The 22229-nt window shown below is 44.0% G+C and overlaps 2 protein-coding genes and 1 long non-coding RNA gene across 7 annotated transcripts; 2 read left to right on the plus strand and 1 right to left on the minus strand.

The window, feature by feature from the left end:
- The first annotated feature begins 393 nt into the window (after positions 1-393).
- Positions 394-6912, plus strand: smim29 (small integral membrane protein 29). Of its 3 annotated transcripts, none has more exons than XM_027025284.2 (5): positions 394-561; positions 1889-2150; positions 2487-2512; positions 5292-5397; positions 6373-6912. In XM_027025284.2, the coding sequence occupies exons 2-5, from the start codon at positions 2043-2045 to the stop codon at positions 6439-6441; spliced, it is 309 nt and encodes a 102-aa protein (XP_026881085.2). In that variant the 5' UTR covers positions 394-561; positions 1889-2042; the 3' UTR covers positions 6442-6912. The 3 variants fall into 3 exon arrangements, with proteins under 3 accessions (XP_026881085.2, XP_035378355.1, XP_026881084.1); XM_035522462.1 differs by lacking the exon at positions 394-561 and adding an exon at positions 1243-1460; XM_027025283.2 differs by lacking the exons at positions 394-561; positions 1889-2150 and adding an exon at positions 2184-2328.
- An 862-nt stretch (positions 6913-7774) lies between these two features.
- On the minus strand, positions 7775-18314 carry hmga1a (high mobility group AT-hook 1a). 3 transcript variants are annotated; one of them, XM_027025287.2, is made up of 5 exons: positions 18220-18314; positions 16358-16456; positions 13122-13214; positions 11276-11335; positions 7775-9887 (listed from the first exon to the last, which is right to left on the minus strand). In XM_027025287.2, exons 2-5 carry the CDS (start codon positions 16445-16447, stop codon positions 9822-9824), a joined length of 309 nt encoding a protein of 102 aa, XP_026881088.1. In that variant the 5' UTR covers positions 16448-16456; positions 18220-18314; the 3' UTR covers positions 7775-9821. The 3 variants fall into 3 exon arrangements, with proteins under 3 accessions (XP_026881088.1, XP_026881089.1, XP_026881087.1); XM_027025288.2 differs by lacking the exon at positions 18220-18314 and adding an exon at positions 16778-16869 and having other exon boundaries at positions 13122-13211; XM_027025286.2 differs by lacking the exon at positions 18220-18314 and adding an exon at positions 16778-16869.
- On the plus strand, positions 16798-21664 carry LOC113586890. The gene is made up of 2 exons (XR_003411669.2): positions 16798-16884; positions 20833-21664. It is a non-coding gene; the product is annotated as an uncharacterized LOC113586890 (long non-coding RNA).
- Positions 21665-22229: the final 565 nt, after the last annotated feature.

Consider the following 22229-nt stretch of genomic DNA (forward strand, 5'->3'; position numbering starts at 1 on the left):
GCCAGGCACAGGGAATTAGAGTAATTAAAGTAAGAATGAATTAAAGTACATGAATTTAATTAAAAACAGTTAACAATAACAAGTTGGAGATACAGCCTCCTTCCCACGAGAGAGACACACACACACACTTCATGTGCAGAGTGTGAATAGTGTTTAATGACTCCGTATATGAGAAGTCTTTCTTTGCCACAGTGTACAATATTAAAGCTAATTCTTGTTATTGGCTTTTAATGACTTTTTAATCAAAGTAAGTCACAGAAACTTTGACGGGTCATTTAAAATTGTACCTTTTCAAAATTAAGATTTGGTCGTCCAAAAGGCTTCTGAAGACGCAGGCCACGTGCAGAAGCTGTGATGCAGACCTAAACGTCATGTACAAGGACGAGCTTCCGCGAGACAATGGTGTGCCGATCTGCGAAAGGCCAATCAAGAAGACTCGTGACCAGCGTTTTCTTTGCTATCAGTGCAAGCAGATTATTGCTTCAAACACTGGGATTTTTGTTTCCTTTGGCTTTGCTTTGAGCGACGGTGTTACGGAGCAGTACTTTACGCCAATTTCACGTGAGTGTCCAGCAGGCCGCCTGTACACACGCGCTTTGCACTTAAGATGGTAAACGCATGGAGTTAATTAGACCCGGTCTGTGTAAATCCGAGCATACATTGAGGGATGAAAGTAAAAACGGATCAGATGTATACTACGCAAAAATATCAGGCCAACATGCGACGGAAGAAAATAAAGGATATTTTAACTTAAAGCACATTTCCATAGTCGCTGCCCCTCGCAGGCCACGTCCACTCAACGTTGGGTCAGTTTAAATCTTTGATTTAGCGGTAGTCTGTTAACGTGTAGATTAAAAGTTAGGACGACAGCGTCGTTCTACGCTCCACCGCCTGCAAATGGCCACAATTTTACCTTGGGTGGCCATGCCCATTATAAAAGTTAGGTTTTTAATTATTCAGTAAAATATTTTTCTTGGGCGTAGGACCTACTATTTTATTGCATCGGAGCAGTACAAGGAAGAGTTTGTTTTCTTAGTTCCGCCGTGATGCAAGGGCACACGCACGCACGCACGCACACACAATTAAACATCCGACGTAATAGACAGTGACAGTAAGAGTACCACATTAGCAGTGCAAAGGATCTTTTGCAGCCGTCATATAAAGGGTTCGGACGGGGTTTTTTTTGTTTTTTTGTTTAAAGTTAAAAAAAAAAAAATTCTCCCGTGTCATATTAAGGGTTTGGACGTTTTTATCCCGTGTCATATTACGGGTTTGGACGTTTTTATCCCGTGTCATATTACGGGTTTGGACGTTTTTATCCCGTGTCATATTACGGGTTTGGACGTTTTTATCCCGTGTCATATAAAGGGTTCGGACGTTTTTATTCTGTGTCATATAAAGGGTTTGGACGTTTTTTTGTTTTTTAAATTTTTTTTTTATTATCCCGTGTCAAATTAAAGGTGTGGACGTTTTTTTTAAATTTATTTATTTTTTTTTAATTTTTTTTATTTTTTAATCCCGTGTCATATAAAGGGTTTGGACGTTTTTATCGCGTGTCATATTAAAGGTTTGGACGTTTTTATCGCGTGTCTCATAAAGGGTTTGAACTTTTTTTTAAATGTTTTTAATCTCGTGTCATATTAAGGGTTTGGACGTTTATATCGCGTGTCATATTAAGGGTTTGGACGTTTTTTTTTTGTTGTTTGTTTTTTTATCTCGTGTCATATTAAGGATTTGGACGTTTTTATCCCGTGTCATATTAAGGGTTTGGGAGTTTTTATTCTGTGGCATATAAAGGGTTTTGACGTTGCTGCCTGTGTGGCTTCTTGGGCGGAAGGTGATGATGAATGATAACTAACGCTCTTATTTTTCCTCATTCCATTCACAGCCACCCCGTCTCGAGCATGTGGGAGTCATGTGAATACCGACGATGAGGCGCGGGCTACTGGCTGAGAAGAGCGCGCGGCCGTAATAACCCCGGTACTGTGGAGGATTTCCGCGCGTGAATTCGATGCGAGAATACCTCCTCCTTCCACGCAGCTATGAACACGACTACGCATCCCCCCCACGTCCCCGACGGCGATGTGGCAGTCAGCTACGTGCTGGTGCCCTTCTTCTCATTAACCGTCATTGGCATTATTGTTGCAGCGGTAGGTAATAAAGTCGCGAGCGGGGATGCAGGGGTTAAGGTGAAGCACGCGCGCACCACATGACCGAATGACCGAAATGAGTGACCTCCCCCTCGAGGAGGAGAAAAGCTTTCATTCAGTTGCAAATAGAATTGTGTCTCAGCAAAACTCCTACTCAGGAGGACAGCTAAGTGTCCAGGTAAAAATGAATAATGAGTTCTAACATTAAGGACAAGTTGTCATGTGAAATATTAATTGTATGTGGAGCTTCTTGTATGCTGCGCACACGCACACAAAAGTAAGAATATTTTAAGTGTGAAATTAATGTGAAATTATGCTGTCTGTCCTGTCATGCAGGTGTTGTACCTGAGGAGGAAGCAAAGGTAGTCACCTCTTCAACAAACACTCATCCACATTACATATGCAAGACACTAGGTGCTCATTGGCTATAAAAACCCCACTAATGATCTGGTGCCCAAGGTTGGCTCCTGGAGCTGTATGTGGACTTGTGCATTGTTGTCACATGGATTGGAGAAAGGAATGACAAAGATGTGTTCTTGCAGTTTCCAAGCACACCAATTCAGTTCAGTTGTTTTCAAGCCAGTCGGCCTTTAAATTGCATAGGAAACGTTGGACCAATCCTTAACTACTGAACAGGGCCAAGGTGCTTAAAGACTAGTGCACAGACCAATGGAAGCTAAACGGAGTTACTGTTTATAATCATTGTGTAATCGTTGTCTGATTACTAGATCAGTGCCACATGAAATCATCATGCTACTTTAGGTGATGGATGTGAGCTATTATCTTCATGCTACATTAGGTGATGGATGTGAGCTATTATCTTCATGCTACATTAGGTGATGGATGTGAGCTATTATCTTCATGCTACATTAGGTGATGGACGTGAGATATCTTCATGCTACTTTAGGTGATGGACGTGAGCTGATATCTTCATGCTACATTAGGTGATGGATGTGAGCTATTATCTTCATGCTACATTAGGTGATGGACGTGAGCTATTATCTTCATGCTACATTAGGTGATGGACGTGAGCTATTATCTTCATGCTACATTAGGTGATGGACGTGAGCTATTATCTTCATGCTACATTAGGTGATGGACGTGAGATATCTTCATGCTACATTAGGTGATGGACGTGAGCTATTATCTTCATGCTACATTAGGTGATGGACGTGAGCTATTATCTTCATGCTACATTAGGTGATGGATGTGAGCTATTATCTTCATGCTACATTAGGTGATGGATGTGAGCTATTATCTTCATGCTACATTAGGTGATGGACGTGAGATATCTTCATGCTACTTTAGGTGATGGACGTGAGCTGATATCTTCATGCTACATTAGGTGATGGATGTGAGCTATTATCTTCATGCTACATTAGGTGATGGACGTGAGCTATTATCTTCATGCTACATTAGGTGATGGACGTGAGCTATTATCTTCATGCTACATTAGGTGATGGACGTGAGCTATTATCTTCATGCTACATTAGGTGATGGACGTGAGATATCTTCATGCTACATTAGGTGATGGACGTGAGCTATTATCTTCATGCTACATTAGGTGATGGACGTGAGCTATTATCTTCATGCTACATTAGGTGATGGACGTGAGCTATTATCTTCATGCTACATTAGGTGATGGACGTGAGATATCTTCATGCTACATTAGGTGATGGACGTGAGATATCTTCATGCTACATTAGGTGATGGACGTGAGCTGATATCTTCATGCTACATTAGGTGATGGACGTGAGCTGATATCTTCATGCTACATTAGGTGATGGACGTGAGCTGATATCTTCATGCTACATTAGGTGATGGACGTGAGCTGATATCTTCATGCTACATTAGGTGATGGACGTGAGCTGATATCTTCATGCTACATTAGGTGATGGACGTGAGCTGATATCTTCATGCTACATTAGGTGATGGACGTGAGCTGATATCTTCATGCTACATTAGGTGATGGACGTGAGCTGATATCTTCATGCTACATTAGGTGATGGACGTGAGCTGATATCTTCATGCTACATTAGGTGATGGACGTGAGCTGATATCTTCATGCTACATTAGGTGATGGACGTGAGCTGATATCTTCATGCTACATTAGGTGATGGACGTGAGCTGATATCTTCATGCTACATTAGGTGATGGACGTGAGCTGATATCTTCATGCTACATTAGGTGATGGACGTGAGCTGATATCTTCATGCTACATTAGGTGATGGACGTGAGCTATTATCTTCATGCTACATTAGGTGATGGACGTGAGCTATTATCTTCAGGCTACATTAGGTGATGGACGTGAGGCATTAGTGAAGAGTTCACACAGGGCACACACACAGTACATGCACAAGACACATCTTGAATAAAAACCATTGCGGCTACAGAGATTACACTGAAGGCTTTTACATTTAATTTTACGAAGTGTTTTCACTCGGGTAAAACAATACGATTATGAAAGCACAGATCATTAACACTGTAGGACACATAGATTAAATGTCTGGACAGCTGACCTTTTATTGTGTGTTCAGATGTGCAGTCACAGTGCACACAATGGCCAGTTTGAATGGACTTTTTGGATTTGTGTGTCAAACAAACAAGCAGACCGATCCAGTCAAATCACGAAACATTGATCAGAGATGAGATAAATGTTACAACACACAAGCTGGTGACTAAGAGGAGGGACATCATGGTGGGATTATCAACAGTTAACGCTCCCGTAGACCATGAAGCCTTAACTGGTATTTATTTGTGGAGATGAGAGGAAAACTAATAAATGTGGTACTGAATATCCAGACTGCATGGTCACCAGATGGAGAACGCTGCCTCGGAAAGTAGAGCAAGACAAAAATGTCCTGAGAACAGGACGTTCTGGGGACAAACGAGTTTCTGCTTGTTGTTAATCAGGTACTCATTTGAAAAAGGCCACCTCGGGCTTCCAAGCAGAACCCCATTCAGTGTCCGGTCCAGTGTCTGCCATGTGTTCTTTGTTCCGATGTGCTTAGTGTACACGGCCCATGTGTTTTTGGAATATTTATATTGACATATTTAAGTCTTAATAGCTAATGTGCATTTGTCATTCTTCACCAAAATGTCCTTGGGTAAAAGCTGTAACTCCGGCCTATCTTTCTCCAGGATCGACAGGTTGCGGCACCAGCTGCTCCCGGTCTACACATACGACCCGTCTGAGGAGCTGAACGAAGCAGAACTGGAGATGCTGTGGAGAGAGGAGGACACTAAGGTAACGGACACTAATCTACAGACACTAAGGTAACGGACACTAATCTACAGACACTAAGGTAACGGACACTAATCTACAGACACTAAGGTAACGGACACTAATCTACAGACACTAAGGTAACGGACACTAATCTACAGACACTAAGGTAACGGACACTAATCTACAGACACTAAGGTAACGGACACTAATCTACAGACACTAAGGTAACGGACACTAATCTACAAACACTAAGGTAACGGACACTAATCTACAGACACTAAGGTAACGGACACTAATCTACAGACACTAAGGTAACGGACACTAATCTACAGGCACTAAGGTAACGGACACTAATCTACAGACACTAAGGTAACGGACACTAATCTACAAACACTAAGGTAACGGACACTAATCTACAGACACTAAGGTAACGGACACTAATCTACAGGCACAAATCTACATGCACTATAGACGTTATAGACAAGGTAACACACCCTGAAGCCTAAGCACATGTACGGACACATTAGTACAGGTAGGTGTGACATTAGTAACTCAGGTAATTGCAGTGTCTGCACTGCAGGGCACAGCCCAGACTACTAAAAGCCACCACTGATTAGAGTCTGTAAGATGTAAATGATTACCATGTAGCTTTGTATCCAAAATCAGTTTACAATGCAATTCCTGAATGATACCTGTCTCTCACAACAGTAATCACATATGCAACATTACCAAATCCTTTTTCTAGACATCAGCAGTGATCCCTGTATTCTAGTTCATTGGTATCTTGGACTCTGACCAATACATACTGGCTAGGATGTATTCTATGAGTAAATGACAGCACATTTGTAAGTCACTCTGGATAAGAGTGTCTGGTAAATGTTAACTTAAATGCAAGTGTAAACGTAAACTTAAAATGTCCTATTGCCTACTCACATAACACAGTCAGGTGTAGTTTTTTTTTTTAACGTGTAGGGACTCTGTTTTGTGCTTCCTCAGATGGTGCAGGGATGGATGAGGAGCTACCAGCCCCGTTGGTCTCGGTTAGCAAAGGACCCTGATGTGTGATGGTCACCGCGTGGAGCTGGACGTGGTGTAGTGGCCAGAGACAACGGCAGGGCGTGCTACACCCACAGCCAGTTCTGTGCCTTCTTTATCGCACTGTTATGCTCACCTGGTGGAGTCCTGAGGTCATTTTGTTGGAAGCGTGGTCACACTGCCATTCTGATAACCCTGTCAGTTGCTCTGGCTAGGAGAGTGTGTGTGTGTGTGTGTGTGTGTGTGTGTACTGCTGTTAACGTGCACGTTCTCGCCTGACACCACAAGGACATGTTTAACCTCTAAGGGTTAGTAAAACTGTGCTCAGGCAGCTTATGAAGGGTTAACATTCATTACCGCATGTTTGCTTGAAAGATGAGGTATCATCACTCTGCAACAATGGTGATTAGGAACAAGACAAGAACAGACTGAGGTTGTCTCGCATGTCTGGGTGTTTTATGGCCTGTTCTTAAGTGTTAAAACTCTGTTCTTTCACCACTACTTGGCTTCCCGTGGTAATTACTGCTGACTCACCTGGAGTCACTCTACCTGTGAAATGTATGTAACAGTGTTTGCTTTCCATGTGCACAAGTGGAAGAGACCAAACTGTCCCCAGTGCTCATTTAAACAGGATGGACCAAACCATTAACTCCCGCCAGTGGGTGTTTAGTCACCAATGATTTAGGAAGGGGAGAGGTTTACGAGTCCTGTGAGCTCCGTCAGGGTCTCAGTAAAAGCTGCCGCTCTAGAAAAGCGCCACCTGCTGGGACAGATGAAGTCTGCTCAATCTCAGGGTTCATAGCTGCTTTTATTAGACCCAGAATGTACACAAATGTTTGATTAGCAGGTGATTTTATTTTGTAATATGAAAAGCTAAATGCTACCAAGCATAGCGGTGTATTATGTTTATGTTGGTGAGCAATATAATTAAGCTACAGAATATGGCAGAGGTTTGTCTTTTTGGTTTGAGTCATATAGGTAAACACAGCCTCCATTCCTACACTGTACACTGCACAGACCTGGCCACAGGATCAGTGGTATTGATCAACACCACTCCCTGGATCTTACAGGTATAGCTCACCCATGGTCAGGCATGAATGGCCAGCTATTCTCATTTCCTTTCCTCACTTAACAGCTAACTGACACAAATCTTCAATGTTGAAGTTGACATTGGCAAAGAGGTGAGTGTTCATGCCAGCAGGCCATAGCACAGCTCGTGTGGGTGAGAGTACCTCTGGCTGAAGGCTGACTGACTCCAGGTCAGCCAAACCCGCACAAGATGCTGAGAATGGAGGCAATGGTGTGCTAAAGAACCTTTAGAACCAAAAGGGGTTAAGTACACAACAGAGGACCACCATCAAAACATATGAACAGTTTACTTTATTACCAGTCTGAATACAAATTTTTGCAGGCCACAATAAAAAAATACAGAGTTTGTACATTGAAGAGACTGTTCCCGGTGTGTGCAGGGATGAAACAAACAGCCATATTCCCATGGTTGGAAAATCCATATTTATATATATTTAAAAAAAAAAAAACACCAAACGGCTATAGTACCAACGTATAAATGAGGACGTGAAGCGTAAGAGGTGCAGGACGGATTCATACACGCCTGCAGCCTCGCACGCGTACAAGCCGTGCTGCCCTCGGACCAACCGACACTACGATTTAGTGCACAGAACAAGAACGTGAACAAAACTTAAAAGCCAATTAAGTGACATGGGGCACTACCCCCCAGCTGACCCAGACAAAAACAAACAAAACCCAAAAACTGAATCGGAAGCATCTGTTGGGACAGACTACTGACAAATCGCCTGGTTTTGATGGCGGGACAGTTAGACAGGGCTTACGTGATGTTAAGCTCAGCAATACTTCAGCTCATCTGCAATCAGTAAGGTAAACACTGAGCAACTTTACCCTCCTGATAAAAAGTTCGTTGCTATGGTAATGCGGTGTCAGTGCAACCCTTTTTATGCCCACACCCAGTGGGCAAATGTTTTGCAAGAAAAGATGTATTTCCTCTCTTTGACTCGTTCCTGTGGCGTGTCTAAAGTCACAAGTAACATGGAAGTCTGTTGCCGTGCATGGACATGCACACTGTTATAAGCAAGCTCACTAAACTTCAAAATAAAAAGTCTTGCAGTGACATCACACAAACTAATAAGAGAAAACTAATAACTAAAGGACAACTGGACACCACTTGGAAAGACAAAGTAAGAAACAAAACCAGTTTGCTCACACACACTGCCAAAGGCTGCACTGAGACCAGTTGAATGTCAGTTGTTAAAAGTAAGTAATTCTAAACTGCCATAAAGTGAGGTATGACTGTGAAGACCGTGTCCAGTGTAGGACCGGCCGGGTTGCAGTATTCCGGGGTTTATTAACCGTGTTTGTAGCAGCATTAAGTTCTGAGAAACTCAGTCACTGGACCGATCAGCGTTCCCTGACACGGAGTTTAAAAACTATGTTCACAAAAAGCACTACCAGAAGGAAAAAACAAACCAACCAAACCCCAACAAGAGAATATTTCAGAAACCAGGCTATGTAGTAGCAGTACTAGGACACTGAATGGTGCCACCTTGTGGACAATCTCAATAATGCTGAAGGAATTTTTTTTTTTTTTTTTGGGGGGGGGGGGGAATCTAGCACTTTCTAAGAACCCACTGAATAAGTCGCTAGTTCATCCCAGTCTTACATAAACAGGTAAACAACACACCCTTTAAAACACAGGGAAGGGCAGGTTAATGCTTGCAGAAACATTTTTGAAATGGTCAGCTTAGGTCTGTCCTAGACCATCCTGGACTTCCTAACTGCAAATGATATGATGAATGTCAAGGTAAAAACAAAAACGAAACAAAAAGAGTATCGATTATGCTTACACATTTATACCTTACTCTAGTGCCACCTCATGTCTAAAAGAGGACAAACAGGCAAGAACAGCAATCTCCTCTAACTCCACCGCACCCATATAAAAAGTAGGTTGATTCACCTTTGTCCAGTATATGTGAACCACAGAAAGAATTAAGCTAAACTCACTTTAAAAGCAAAAAATCAGAAGCCCTGCCCTTTCTTCGTGTTAAAACTGCCTAACGTATAAGAGAACTGTCAGAACATGTTTTTGTCCAGTATGACCGACAACTATCTGACACGCATACATGAGCTGACGCACATACACAACCCAGCGGTCGACTTATTTTCCAGTGGTGTTGCAGAGAAAAAGATGCATGTAGTGTGCAAGCCTCCCTGTCACTAGGGGGCACCAGAGCATAGAAGTGGAGGAGATGGTGCTGGCGGAGACAGAGTGGCACTCTTTTTCCTTTGTCTTTTTTGTAACGGGGTTGATGGGTTCAGTCCAGCTCTGGTCAAGGGGAAGTCATACATTTGAGTTATGAGGTAGCACTGATCACCAATTACTGCTCGTCTTCCTCCTCGTCCTCCTCTTCCTCAGAAGACTTGGAAGCCTGCTCTTCTTTCTCCTGAAAACGTGAAAGTACAAAAGGTGAAAAACCGAACAAAGTAAACACCCCCCCCCCCTCTGATCGATACCTGAGTACAGTGCGTTAAGGGTTAGAACCTCGAACATGGTGAGAATTCACATGAACTTCAGTGAAGGTGGCAGCAGTTCAAAGCCACAACATCGCAGTCCTCATTAAACTAGGTTTTTAAATACTGCTTTAAAAGTGTCAGACGTCTGAGCCATTATGCCGTCAAATTAAATTAATACCCATGAATTCATCAGTGTTTGAATTCTGTTGGTCCACGGACATATTTAAAGGCTTACGTGAGTTTGACCAGAATTACTAATACGTGAGTTATCCTGTAAATGCTGTGATTCATCGACATGACACAGAACACTCATCCGGAAAGTCCGCCTGTTTACTCACAAAACAAATACAAGAAAGGGATCCGTCACACACACAGTGGCCAGTTTAGCAGCAGGTGCACCTACATACCAGAGGCTTTGACTACTCTGTTCTACACACATTATGATTTCTGTCCTTGTTCATAAGTCTGGATAGTGTGTGTATGTATATAAACACACACACATTAATTTAAAGTGTTTTTATATTATAAAAATATACTGAGAGCATCCAGCCTACACTTACCCTTTGATCAAAAATGATGTAATTCACAAAAGGGTCAATAAAGGTTAAGGGGGTCAGTTCTGCGTTTCGGCGGTGATGGATTATAACAACATTGACTAAAGTGTACGGAGGCCTGGCAGATCCAGTTCAGATAGACATGCTCATCACAATACAGAGAGTTGGTCAGCAGTTCAGAGGCAGAGCACACTCCAGCAGACTCCCAGACCATCAGTGTTACCCAGCCACAAAATAAAAGGATTTGGGGGGAGGGATTAAATAAAAAAAGAACCAAAACTCTGCCATAGTCTCATGTGGGAGACACACCCACACACGCATGCACACACAAACAAAACCTGTGACAAAGCTGTGCCACAGTGGAAAGTGTGTGTGCGTGTGTGTGTGTGTGTGTGTGTGTGTGTGTGTGTGTGTGTGAAAAGAACACCTGGCAATGGGACAGCTGCAAAACAAAATGTTTTGTAACAGTTTCTGGTTAAATTATAAGGTATACATGAGTGTGAGAAAAAACAAACCGTTCTGGGTGGGGGAGTAACCACATCATAAAATCCCCTTTCTGATAGGAAGCCAAATGCAAACGTTTTCAGTGGTTGCCCCTGGCAACAGCCCTCCAAACACAAACACTCCCTCGGCTCCAAGTGGATAATAAGCCGCAGTAAACGGAACACGGTGTTTTCCTTCGTGTGTGAAGGCAGGTGAGAGACCAGAGGAGAAGCACAGGTAGCCGCCCACGAAGGAGGGCTTGCCCACGGCACGCGACTCACCGCTTTCTTGGGCCTTCCTCGGCGCTTTGTCCCTGCAGGTGCTGCGGCAGCAGCTGATTTCTGAGAGAGAGAGAGAGAGAGAGAGAGAGAGAGAGAGAGAGAGAGAGGGAGAGACAGAGACAGAGAGAAAGACAGAGAGAGGGAGAGAGAGAGAGAGAGAGAGAGAGAGAAAGGAGGAGCACATTAGCCCAAAAGGAGGAACTTATTCAGGACTATGAACACTATAAATAAATTAGAGTTCTCTTTGCCCCAAAGTAGGGTGCCAGTACACGTCATTTACTGTATAGGAAGGGTAACATTAAGATCACTAGCCACAGAAAAAGGCACTGCAGTTTCCTTGCTTAAACTTAAGCACGCTTGAATTTATTCAAATCAAATAAACTACCCTAGAAACTAATCACAATACTGCAATCTACAAACAATAATACAAACCAGACATTTCTTACTGTTAAACCAAACAGTCTTAACATGGATTTAGTCACTAGACCACAGCTGTAAAGGCAACGAAAAATGCATCGAATGCAAGACGAAAACAGAGACAGATGACCACTAGAGGGGGCAAGCAAGCACCCTGGCAGATGGCCAGAGGGCAGTGGGTTCATTGGCCATTATGCTGGAAACGGACATGAACTGCACACAGGCCACTTCAGTTCAGCGGCCACCTGGTTCCAGGCTCAGAGACAGCTGGCAGAACTGAGCAAGAGCTACCCACACACACACACACCCACCCACACACACCCACCCACCCACCCACCCACCTACACACACACACACACACACCCCTACACACACACCCCTACACACACACCCCTACACACACACCCCTACACACACACCCCTACACACACACCCCTACACACACACCCCTACACACACACCCCTACACACACACACCCCTACACACACACACCCCTACACACACACCTACACACCTACACACACACACCTACACGCCCAAGCCCACGCACTTAATACCAAGGAAGGGTGCACATGTGTATTGTGTAAGGGAGTGAAGGGGGTCAATTGTCGTCATGACAACAGTAGATGGAAAGGAAAGTGTGTGTGTGAGATGTATGTATATATGTGTGTGTGTATATACATACATACATACATACATACACACACCTCACACACACACACACACACACACACACACACACACACACACCACACACACACCACACACACACCACACACACACCACACACCTCACACACCTCACACACCTCACACACCTCACACACCTCACACACCTCACACACATCTCACACACACGCGCACGCGCGCACGCTCTCGCATGATGATTGGTAGAGATGTGGAGGGTGTCGTCTTGGAGACGGTACTTCTAACAAGGGCACCTGCACTGCCTGCGACCTACAACAGGAAGCTAAAGACAGGAAGTAAGGAGAATCAACAGGAAGTAGGGAGAATCAACCATTTTGGTTTCAAGCAGCTTGGCTTGGGTACACCTGAGGGTTACTATGGCAGGCTTCCTGTGCTTTAGAATTATAGTGCAACTACTAAATCAGCCCTCAATGGTGGAGGTTTGCTACAACTCAGCATAGCACAGTGTGTAAAGAGCAGAGAGGCTTAGGCTGAACTCAAACCCCACGTTCAGAGGTGAGGAGACAGCTGGAGAGATGGCGAGCCGTGCTGAGTAAGGAGAGACAAAACAACTCAAAACGTACGTCACCTGACCACGTCAGTCGCGTCTGTTTCTGCGGGGCTTCCGCTAAACAACATTTCTGTGTATTGAATCTGATTCTCATCACGGAAGTTTGAGGTAACACAAACAGCGTTTAGTGTTACCGCACGGAGGCACACGCACGGCGGCACACGCACTTACTTTGCTCTTGGTTAGCGCATAGCTTGCTTTGTTTTTGCTTCCTTTTGGTCGTCCTCTCGGTCTCTTTGGTGTGGGGGACCCGCTCGCCTCCTGCTGGGAGAGGAAATGAGACACGTGAGCTAAAGACCTCCAAGAGAAGTGAACCGTATAGGGACCCCTCATTGTAATCCTGGTTGGGCTGCTGCAACAGTTTCGGGGCTTCGGGGGTCCGCACACCTGAGTCAGTAACTCCTCCGTCTCTCATCAAAAGCCCCGGTTGGTTGAAGGCCAACGCCATCCTTACTCTACTACCGTGACTGATCATTCAGACGTCATCCCCAACACAATCCTGTCAACCCATTCACCATTTCCCCCGTTACTGGTACCCCAGAACTACAGGAGACAAAACACACCTTCATGCATGTGCAGACAAAGAAAAACATTTACTGATCCTGAGTCATTTCAAACAAGGTCTGTGGTTTTGGCTTCAGTTTGCGTTCAGTCAGTGCGACAGAGGTGTGGTGAACCCAGTAGGCAACATGCACCCACATCATACCTTCCAAGAACACCAGCCAACACCAGTCACGCAGGGCCACTGCTACATACACTTGTGCAGTGTTAGGGCAAACCAAAACACCGAACCAAGTAGACAAGAGACACTTAAGTGAAAATGTTGACACAAAAGTCTGCTGTCACTGCACCAAGAACTCATCTGTGGCTTAAAGATAAAAATCTACATAAATATATATAAACAAAGTATATGAACCATTTCTGATGATCAAATATGGAAATGGCTCGAATCCCGTCTCCCGTATGCTGTGCTTCTGACCTACTTCAAGCGAGGTAAACGCTAATCGGACCATTAACACACATCGGCACAAGTGTGCTTCAATTGCATCTGCACCAGAGAAGTGTTGGTATTGACTCCATGACACTTCAGTACAGTACCTACACGGAGCCAAAACTGATGGACGTCCACCATAGATGTCCGCTCACTTGTCCACCACAGACGTCCTAGACACGATACAGACCCACTCATGTTTCACTGTAACAGCAGTATACTTTGTGTAGGCTGAAGTGACAGTTTTTCTTCCACGTTAGCTGACGTACATCAGTTCATGGCACTCAGGGTCACATCTATTATTTTATGCCAAAACAAACTGATTACCAAAAACAAAAAGACATTGGCAGCAAACCTGAAAATCCATGCAAGAGGGCAGAACAATCAAACAGGTACAGAACACCCCAGCACAACAGCTAGGTCCATTCCTGTTTGTTTAGCAATGCTGCGTCACTACGGTTTGGCCTTCAGCCTACCGTTATCCTGCCCTCAGAAATCTGTTGCTAAAACCTTCTTCAAACAGCAGATGGTTCCTGCAGTTCTGTGATTTTAATGACAGCTGTTTTAGGGCACAACACACATACATTGCTAATCCATTTTCTTTCAATGCTGTTCAACGCGAGAAAGTGAGTAAGCAATTCCGTAGAACCATAAACAGGTGCGATTTCTGTCCAGGTTCAGGGGTCAACCGTGGGTCGTTGTGCATGGTCTTGTAAGAGCAAGTCTGTGCTCGACACAAAGAAAGCCCAGTTCAAGGTCAGAGCAACTGACACCGGTTGCTACTTTAAGACCGACAGGTGGTACACAGCTACTGGCTGCCAAATTCCTACTAATGCACCAGGCACTTCCACAGGGGCAAGGCAAGGAGACGCAGTCTGACGATATGAACATCGGGGTTTAAACCAACAGATCGACTTTAAGAGGTGGAGGAGACTGGGAATGTGGAGCTAAACCTTAGACTTTCCTTCCTTCTCCTAGTAGTTGTAGCTTTAGGCTCAACCACATTCATGTTAAATGTCTGTAAAACTGACATTTATCAGTGACTATTAAAACTATACATGTTCTGTCTTTTCCCACTAGAGGAGAATGTGTCCTCGCTGCCAAAAACCCAGACTTCTTCCCAACATGCACTCGACATGCTTGAACACATTCCTCTGGGTCTTGGAGATGCCAAATCGACAAACCAATAATGTCTATACAAATTATCACCCTGACATGCAGAAACGTCTCCCAGTGGTTTATGCTACCTGACGTTCAGCGACTCAGTTCTGTTTATTAGCAATGTTGACCATCACTATCGTTATAAAACACTTGTTACAGGCTCAGGTGGCAGTGGTATGGGAAATCTCCAAGACCCGCAAGGCAAATAAATAAATAAATAAACAAACAAATAGATAAATAAATAAATAAGACAGAAGTCATTACTCAAGTCTGGGAGCCAATTGGTGAGCCACATGGACATTTTTCTCTTCCCACCAAGACCCCCTGATGCTCAATACAACCTGTTCTGGACCTTCCCGTGCATTTCTGCGAACCGCTTCGCCACAGACTTGTGCAGACACAGCAATATTTATTGCTGTTTATTTTGCTTATGTGGCCAGATGCATCTGCATCATCAAGACATGGTTTATTACAGGTAAATGTGACAGATGAGGATTAGGAGAAGATGAATTCGTCATGTATACTGTAATGGTAATTAGGGAGCACTGTGTGGGTTGGGTGTAGCACACAAGAGAATCAAGCGTACTTAGAATAATTACACATCATGCACTTAATGTGCTTGTTAACGATGAATCTTTGGAATCGGTTTGTAGCCAAAATTAAGTGTAATTACTGATATTAAACTTTGGTTGGTGCAAACAGATGCCAAAGACCCAGAGAAGTGGGATTTTATTATATATACGGAGGGGTTACAGAACCGGGTACTAACCCCCAAATACAGCGACGGGTGGGTGAGTGAACCCATAAATCTCACAGCTGCCCATCAAAACCCCTAGAGGAGGCAATCGGGCCTCGCTGGACGTTTTGCGTTTTTTAAACCACCCATATTACACATGCTCAGTCAAAGGGGTTTGTCTTAAAACAACCCCAACCTGACTAATTGACCCAAATGTTTAGTCCTGAGCTTAACCTCGGGGAGACGCTGAACATGGACAGGAACGCACTCACGTACAGCAATAAAAGATGAAAACAGTGGTCATTTTAAGATCTTCAGTTCATGCCATCACCACAGGCTTGTTTAAGATTAATGAGACATTAAACACATGACATTAAACTCCTGAGATGCACTAGGCAACCACTCCAACGCTTTCCCACTCCTGTTTTCAACCACTGCAGCTGAACAGATAACTGTCCAGCCCTTGAAGACACTCAGGACTTTGCAAGCAGGACCAACCTTCGCGTTATCTGGGCATACCTGGGGGTGTTTCCGGGGTCTCCCGCGACCGCGCCTTTCCGCCCCGTCCTTGTCTGCGGAAGACACGGGATCCTTGGAAGAGTCACTCATGTCGTCTCGCTGGCAAAACAAACGGAAAAACAGGCAAGCGATTAGGGTGGACGCGCAGAAATGCACGTTAGAGTCTCCCCAACGGGGTCGCGCACCGGAGAGGCGCGCAGTGTCCGCGGGTCGGAGCGGCGACGACCGCGTTAGCTAACCGAGGCTACACGCCCGCGCTACCGGCGTCCATTTGTTTACAGCGCGCAGAGGCCGAGGCAGAGAAACGCGCCCCAGATACCTGAACGAGCCTGTACGACCGGGAGCCTGCGCATGGAGCCACATAACGGAGTGTAAACGAGTTTATGCCACAACGCCCAACGACACTCGGAGTTTAAATACCTTGAAACTTCACTTCACTGCGGTAGCTGGTGTGCAGGCTACAAACCAGTATCTACGGATGCCCCACAGTTCCAGCACGAACCGGAACACGCAATCGAAAACACACAGTAAGCACAACACACACACAACCGTGCAGAGTGGAGCCGTTTAAACACACACACAACCGTGCAGAGTGGAGCCGTTTAAACACACACACAACCGTGCAGAGTGGAGCCGTTTAAACACACACACACACAACCGTGCAGAGTGGAGCCGTTTAAACACACACACACACAACCGTGCAGAGTGGAGCCGTTTAAACACACACACACACAACCGTGCAGAGTGGAGCCGTTTAAACACACACACACAACCGTGCAGAGTGGAGCCATTTAAACACACACACACACACACACACACACAACCGTGCAGAGTGGAGCCGTTTAAACACACACACACAACCGTGCAGAGTGGAGCCATTTAAACACACACACACACACACACAACCGTGCAGAGTGGAGCCGTTTAAATACACGCACAAACCGTGCAGAGTGGAGCCGTTTAAACGCCAAGCGTGGGGGCGCATAAACACAATATCCTAAAGGCACAACATTTAAAAGCGTCTGACAACAAATAACGCCAAACTCGAGCTCGGTTACTTCAGCATATTGGAAAGGAAGATAATCCTACACGACAGAACCGCGAGCGGAGCGCAGTGGCAAGATCTCGTTTCACATGAATAAAACACGTGTCCGGTGGACATGGTCGTGCCCTAATCTACTGTACTGAACCAACTCCAGTAAACTAACCTACTGGTACTGAACCGACTCCAGTAAACTAACCTACTGGTACTGAACCGACTCCAGTAAACTAACCTACTGGTACTGAACCGACTCCAGAAAACTAACCTACTGGTACTGCACCGACTCCAGAAAACTAACCTACTGGTACTGCACCGACTCCAGAAAACTAACCTACTGGTACTGCACCGACTCCAGAAAACTAACCTACTGGTACTGCACCGACTCCAGAAAACTAACCTACTGGTACTGCACCGACTCCAGTAAACTAACCTACTGGTACTGCACCGACTCCAGTAAACTAACCTACTGGTACTGCACCGACTCCAGTAAACTAACCTACTGGTACTGCACCGACTCCAGTAAACTAACCTACTGGTACTGCACCGACTCCAGTAAACTAATCTACTGGTACTGAACCGACTCCAGTAAACTAATCTACTGGTACTGAACCGACTCCAGTAAACTAATCTACTGGTATTGAACCGACTCCAGTAAACTAATCTACTGGTATTGAACCGACTCCAGTAAACTAATCTATTGGTACTGAACCGACTCCAGTAAACTAATCTACTGGTACTGAACTAATGCAGTAACGGTCTCAGCCTTGAAACCATGCGTGGAAGGAGAGAATAAACCCAGAGTCTGAGCCGAGTAAAATACCTTTAACGCGAACAGCGTCTTGACTGCGATCCAACTTTACTAAAAATAGCACGCGCTCCGTGCAGCATGAAAGAAAAAGGCGTCAGCCCCGCGCGCGTTCGGGGCATTTTAAAGAGTTTTCCTCGCGGGAAATAGCGGGCTCCGGGGGCGGGGCTATGCTAATTACGGGGCATGGTAATGAGCCTTTCTGTGGTGTCTAACAAAATGTAAAGAGTCGACCACTATGATGTTATTGTGTGCAGACAATCATTTTCATAATAAATTAATTGCATAAATAATAACCTAAACCTAAATCTCATATGGATAAAACAATTGAAACCTATTCTATTTCTATTTATTTCGTGTTTAATTGTCGCCTTTCTTCGCGACGTTTATAGACTTCTTTTAAAACCACAGACGAGGTTTTCGGCACCTCTGGCCTGAACCGTGGTGGGCTTGGTGGTGTTGGACACAGGACTGAAACGCTATAGTACGCCTCTCACATTGCGGACTGGGGACCTGTGGAATGTCACACCTTACAAACGCACAGCCGCAACAGCGCTAGAAAACGATGCGTTGAAAAAGAAACTTGGATTGTGTTTTTAACTTAGTATGACACAGTTATTTTAGAAAATGTGAACTGGTAATAAAATCAATGAGCCCTGAAAACGTTTTTACGTTGGCTATTTCAAACTTTGGTACTTTATACATAATGTAATGCAGTAAAATTAAGCGTTCAAAATGATATATAGGTTAATGTGAAAATAAGCGCTATCTTTTTTGAAGTTAAAAGTATGCTATTTATTATAGAATTAACTAATTAAAAACTACTTTTATGTTCTCTACAGACTTGAGTGCAGTTAAATATCATTCTTAATTGGCATTTAATTTCCCTGAAAATGAGCTCTTTCAGACTGGTTAATTTTTCACGTAGAAATACCGTTGATTTACCACGTGGACCTCGTGTTGTTGGAATTGAAATATCTAGAACTCCATATCATTTGAGTTTTGATTTCTTTAAAACTGCAAATTGTCATCACGCTCATGCTGCTTCATTGTGTAATTCAGTTAAATTCCTTTAGTCGGAATCATGGTCCTTGTTATCTAAAACAGCTTATACTCAAAGGAAACCGATCAAAAAAACAGATCAGCCTAAAAAAACCTCTTTCTGAACAAGATACACATTGTGTTAGTAATTCTTGAAATTTAACTATGACCGTTACAGTGTTGTGGAGTAAAAAGTGGAATTTTATATGAAGATGCAATTGGATAAAATTTAGGAAAAACTCTTAATGTTAACGCAAGCTTCCTGAGAGGTTTCCTTAAATAATAAAGTAGATTGATTCTGTGTTTGTTGTTTTCCACTGAAAAGCATAAGATCCTTTTGGAAGAGAGGACCACACCAAAGCTCTGCAGGGTTAGGGTTAAGGTTCCAGTTAGGGTTTGGGTTCCAGTCGTCCATATAACCCCCACCCCCATCCCATGCACTTGTGCATGATTCAACACGTTTGACATAGGAATCCAGGAGCTGCATCACCAATTATATTATGGAAATAATGACTCAAAAATCCTATTTTTATTGTCGTTGTTTTGTAGCTGATATTAATCACTATTACTTTAACTGATCATAATTCAATTGAATCGAATTTAAATTATACTGTTCCACACTTGTATTGACAGAACCGTTGTGAACCGTTCTGTAAATATACATATATAGTATTTTTTCCTCAATGAAGAATTCGCTCCCGTGTTTCTATGGCACTGTTCCCTCAAACACTCCCTTAGTCACATCTAACACAAACACTCCCCACACAGTTTAATATCACATCTAAAACAAACACTCCCCACACAGTTTAATATCACATCTAACACAAACACTCCCCAGTTTAATATCACATCTAACACAAACACTCCCCAGTTTATCACATCTAACACAAACATTCTCCACACAGTTTAAATTTCACATCTAACACATACTCCTCAGTTTAATATCACATCTAACACAAACACTTCCCACACAGTTTAATATCACATCTAACACAAACACTCCCCACAGTTTAATATCACATCTAACAAACATTCCCCAGTTTATCACATCTAACACAAACACTCCCCACACAGTTTATCACATCTAACATAAACACTCCCCATACAGTTTAATATCACATCTAAACAATATATGTGTACCTCTTACAGAATAGGTGCACCTCTTACAGAAAAAGCTGTGTAGTAAGATTCAAGGGAAAGCTGTTACTTGTTTTTATATGGTTCCATGAATCTCAAATAAAGGCTGATTCGTATGTTTGTTTGGACTGAACACACACACACACACACACACACACACACACACACACACACACACACACACACACACACACACACACACATACATACATATATATATATATATATATAGAGAGAGAGAGAGAGAGAGAGAGAGAGAGAGAGAGATTTATTAAAGGATTAATATTCATTCATCGTATTTGCTTCATAATGGGTAAGACAGGTTTTCGCATGCCGAGTGGAGCAGGCTCACACCACACTGCTCAGCTTTATGACCTCTCTCCCTGTATGGATTCCTTACGCGTTCCCTGTATCTCACACACACGTTCATTCTCTGTCCATTTTTTTCAGGTGATGTAGGTTACAGAACTCCGCGTGTGTAAAAACATCCTACTCCTGGGTTTCCCCACATGCTGTCGAGTAATATTTGGCTGCTGCTGGATCTGGAAATGACTCACACGCGCAAAATAAAGAACAGGCCAGGCAGACGGACGGACCGGGTGCACGCGGAGGAATCACGTTCTGTAGCTGCGCGGGGAGGGCGGCGGCGGACCGTGCACCGGGCCCAGCCTCGAGCACTCTGAGTCACCGCCCATGAGCTGACGCTGACTCAGAGGAAACGGCCATGATGCAGTGGACGCAGGAAACCGTGCGTACCTGGCCGAGCTCACGAACGCGACCACGTGGCTGGAGAAAGTGTGTTAATGAAGTAACGGGCGCCCGTTGCTCTGGGACGCGGGTCTTCCGCGCACACCCTGGGTCATCAAAAACGGCACTGTTCAGTTTTTCAGCATAGCACAGCTGCTTTGGTGAAGGTTATTTCTGGGACATGCAAATGGTAGATGATGATTCTGGCACATCAACATCTCGCATTATTTACTTGGTAACTACGTTTTCATGTCTTTGGTGTTACTCACTCACGGATGTTATGATCGCGGTATGTAACATGAGGTGAGTCACACCGTCTAGCACGCGGCAATAAGGGAGTTGGAAAGTACCCGACTTTACCCTTATGAATGAAACACCATGTCCAGGGGCCAGGCATTTTAGGGCAGTTTGGTGTATTACATAACATTTAGCCTAGGACGTTTCACAAGTTAAACGTTAACAATTACATACAATTTAGTTTATAGCTCTACTTATCTTTGCAAGCATGCATTTAATAAATCGTTTGCAAGCTTTACTTGTGGAGGCTGTTTTACAGTGTAGCATCCTAGATAATGTAGCCTGTATATACTATTTCTAAATTTCGGGTCCATCTCTCGAGGTGAAAACGTATATGTAGCTGCAGCTGTTAACGCACGCACACACAGTAGGACGCCGGGTCTCAATCTCAGTATGTTCTCAAAGCACACTCCAACATTAGCTTACATTAGCTATGGCGAACGACGTCAGACTCATGACCCACATATTGGGTTTACATGTGCTCCAGCTCCCTCTCCGCACGTTCACGGACTCGCCAGTCAATGTCTGTGCTGCCATCTTCTGGAGCATCGAAATATTGCAGCTTAACGCACATTATGGTGTTTACAGAACTACGAAAAAGCTGCTGCACTACCGCGAAAGAATTGCTGCCTTACCAGGTACATGGGTCGGTATTTATGCTACGTTTAAGAGTAGAAATTAAGTGGTCTTAATTAACTTATTATAGCAAATACTATAGGCAATAATATACTGTATCATATACTTTCCTTCTGTAGGCTTTTGGAGTATACTATACTCCACTTATAATGGTATGCACACTTGTT

Source organism: Electrophorus electricus, chromosome 24 (assembly GCF_013358815.1).
Source record: "Electrophorus electricus isolate fEleEle1 chromosome 24, fEleEle1.pri, whole genome shotgun sequence".
In the NCBI taxonomy this organism is placed as follows: Eukaryota; Metazoa; Chordata; class Actinopteri; order Gymnotiformes; family Gymnotidae; genus Electrophorus; species Electrophorus electricus.

What these genes read in the sequence shown, in the direction of transcription:
- smim29 (XM_027025283.2), top strand. Translation starts at nt 2,218, where the DNA reads ATGACCGAAATGAGTGACCTCCCCCTCGAGGAGGAGAAAAGCTTTCAT. An exon ending in TACCTGAGGAGGAAGCAAAG is followed by an intron (nt 2,513 to 5,291) that starts GTAGTCACCTCT and finishes ATCTTTCTCCAG; the next exon opens with GATCGACAGGTTGCGGCACC. An exon ending in GGAGAGAGGAGGACACTAAG is followed by an intron (nt 5,398 to 6,372) that starts GTAACGGACACT and finishes GTGCTTCCTCAG; the next exon opens with ATGGTGCAGGGATGGATGAG.
- hmga1a (XM_027025287.2), bottom strand. Translation starts at nt 16,447, where the DNA reads ATGAGTGACTCTTCCAAGGATCCCGTGTCTTCCGCAGACAAGGACGGG. An exon ending in GACCCCGGAAACACCCCCAG is followed by an intron (nt 13,215 to 16,357) that starts GTATGCCCAGAT and finishes TTCCTCTCCCAG; the next exon opens with CAGGAGGCGAGCGGGTCCCC. An exon ending in ATGCGCTAACCAAGAGCAAA is followed by an intron (nt 11,336 to 13,121) that starts GTAAGTGCGTGT and finishes TCTCTCTCTCAG; the next exon opens with AAATCAGCTGCTGCCGCAGC.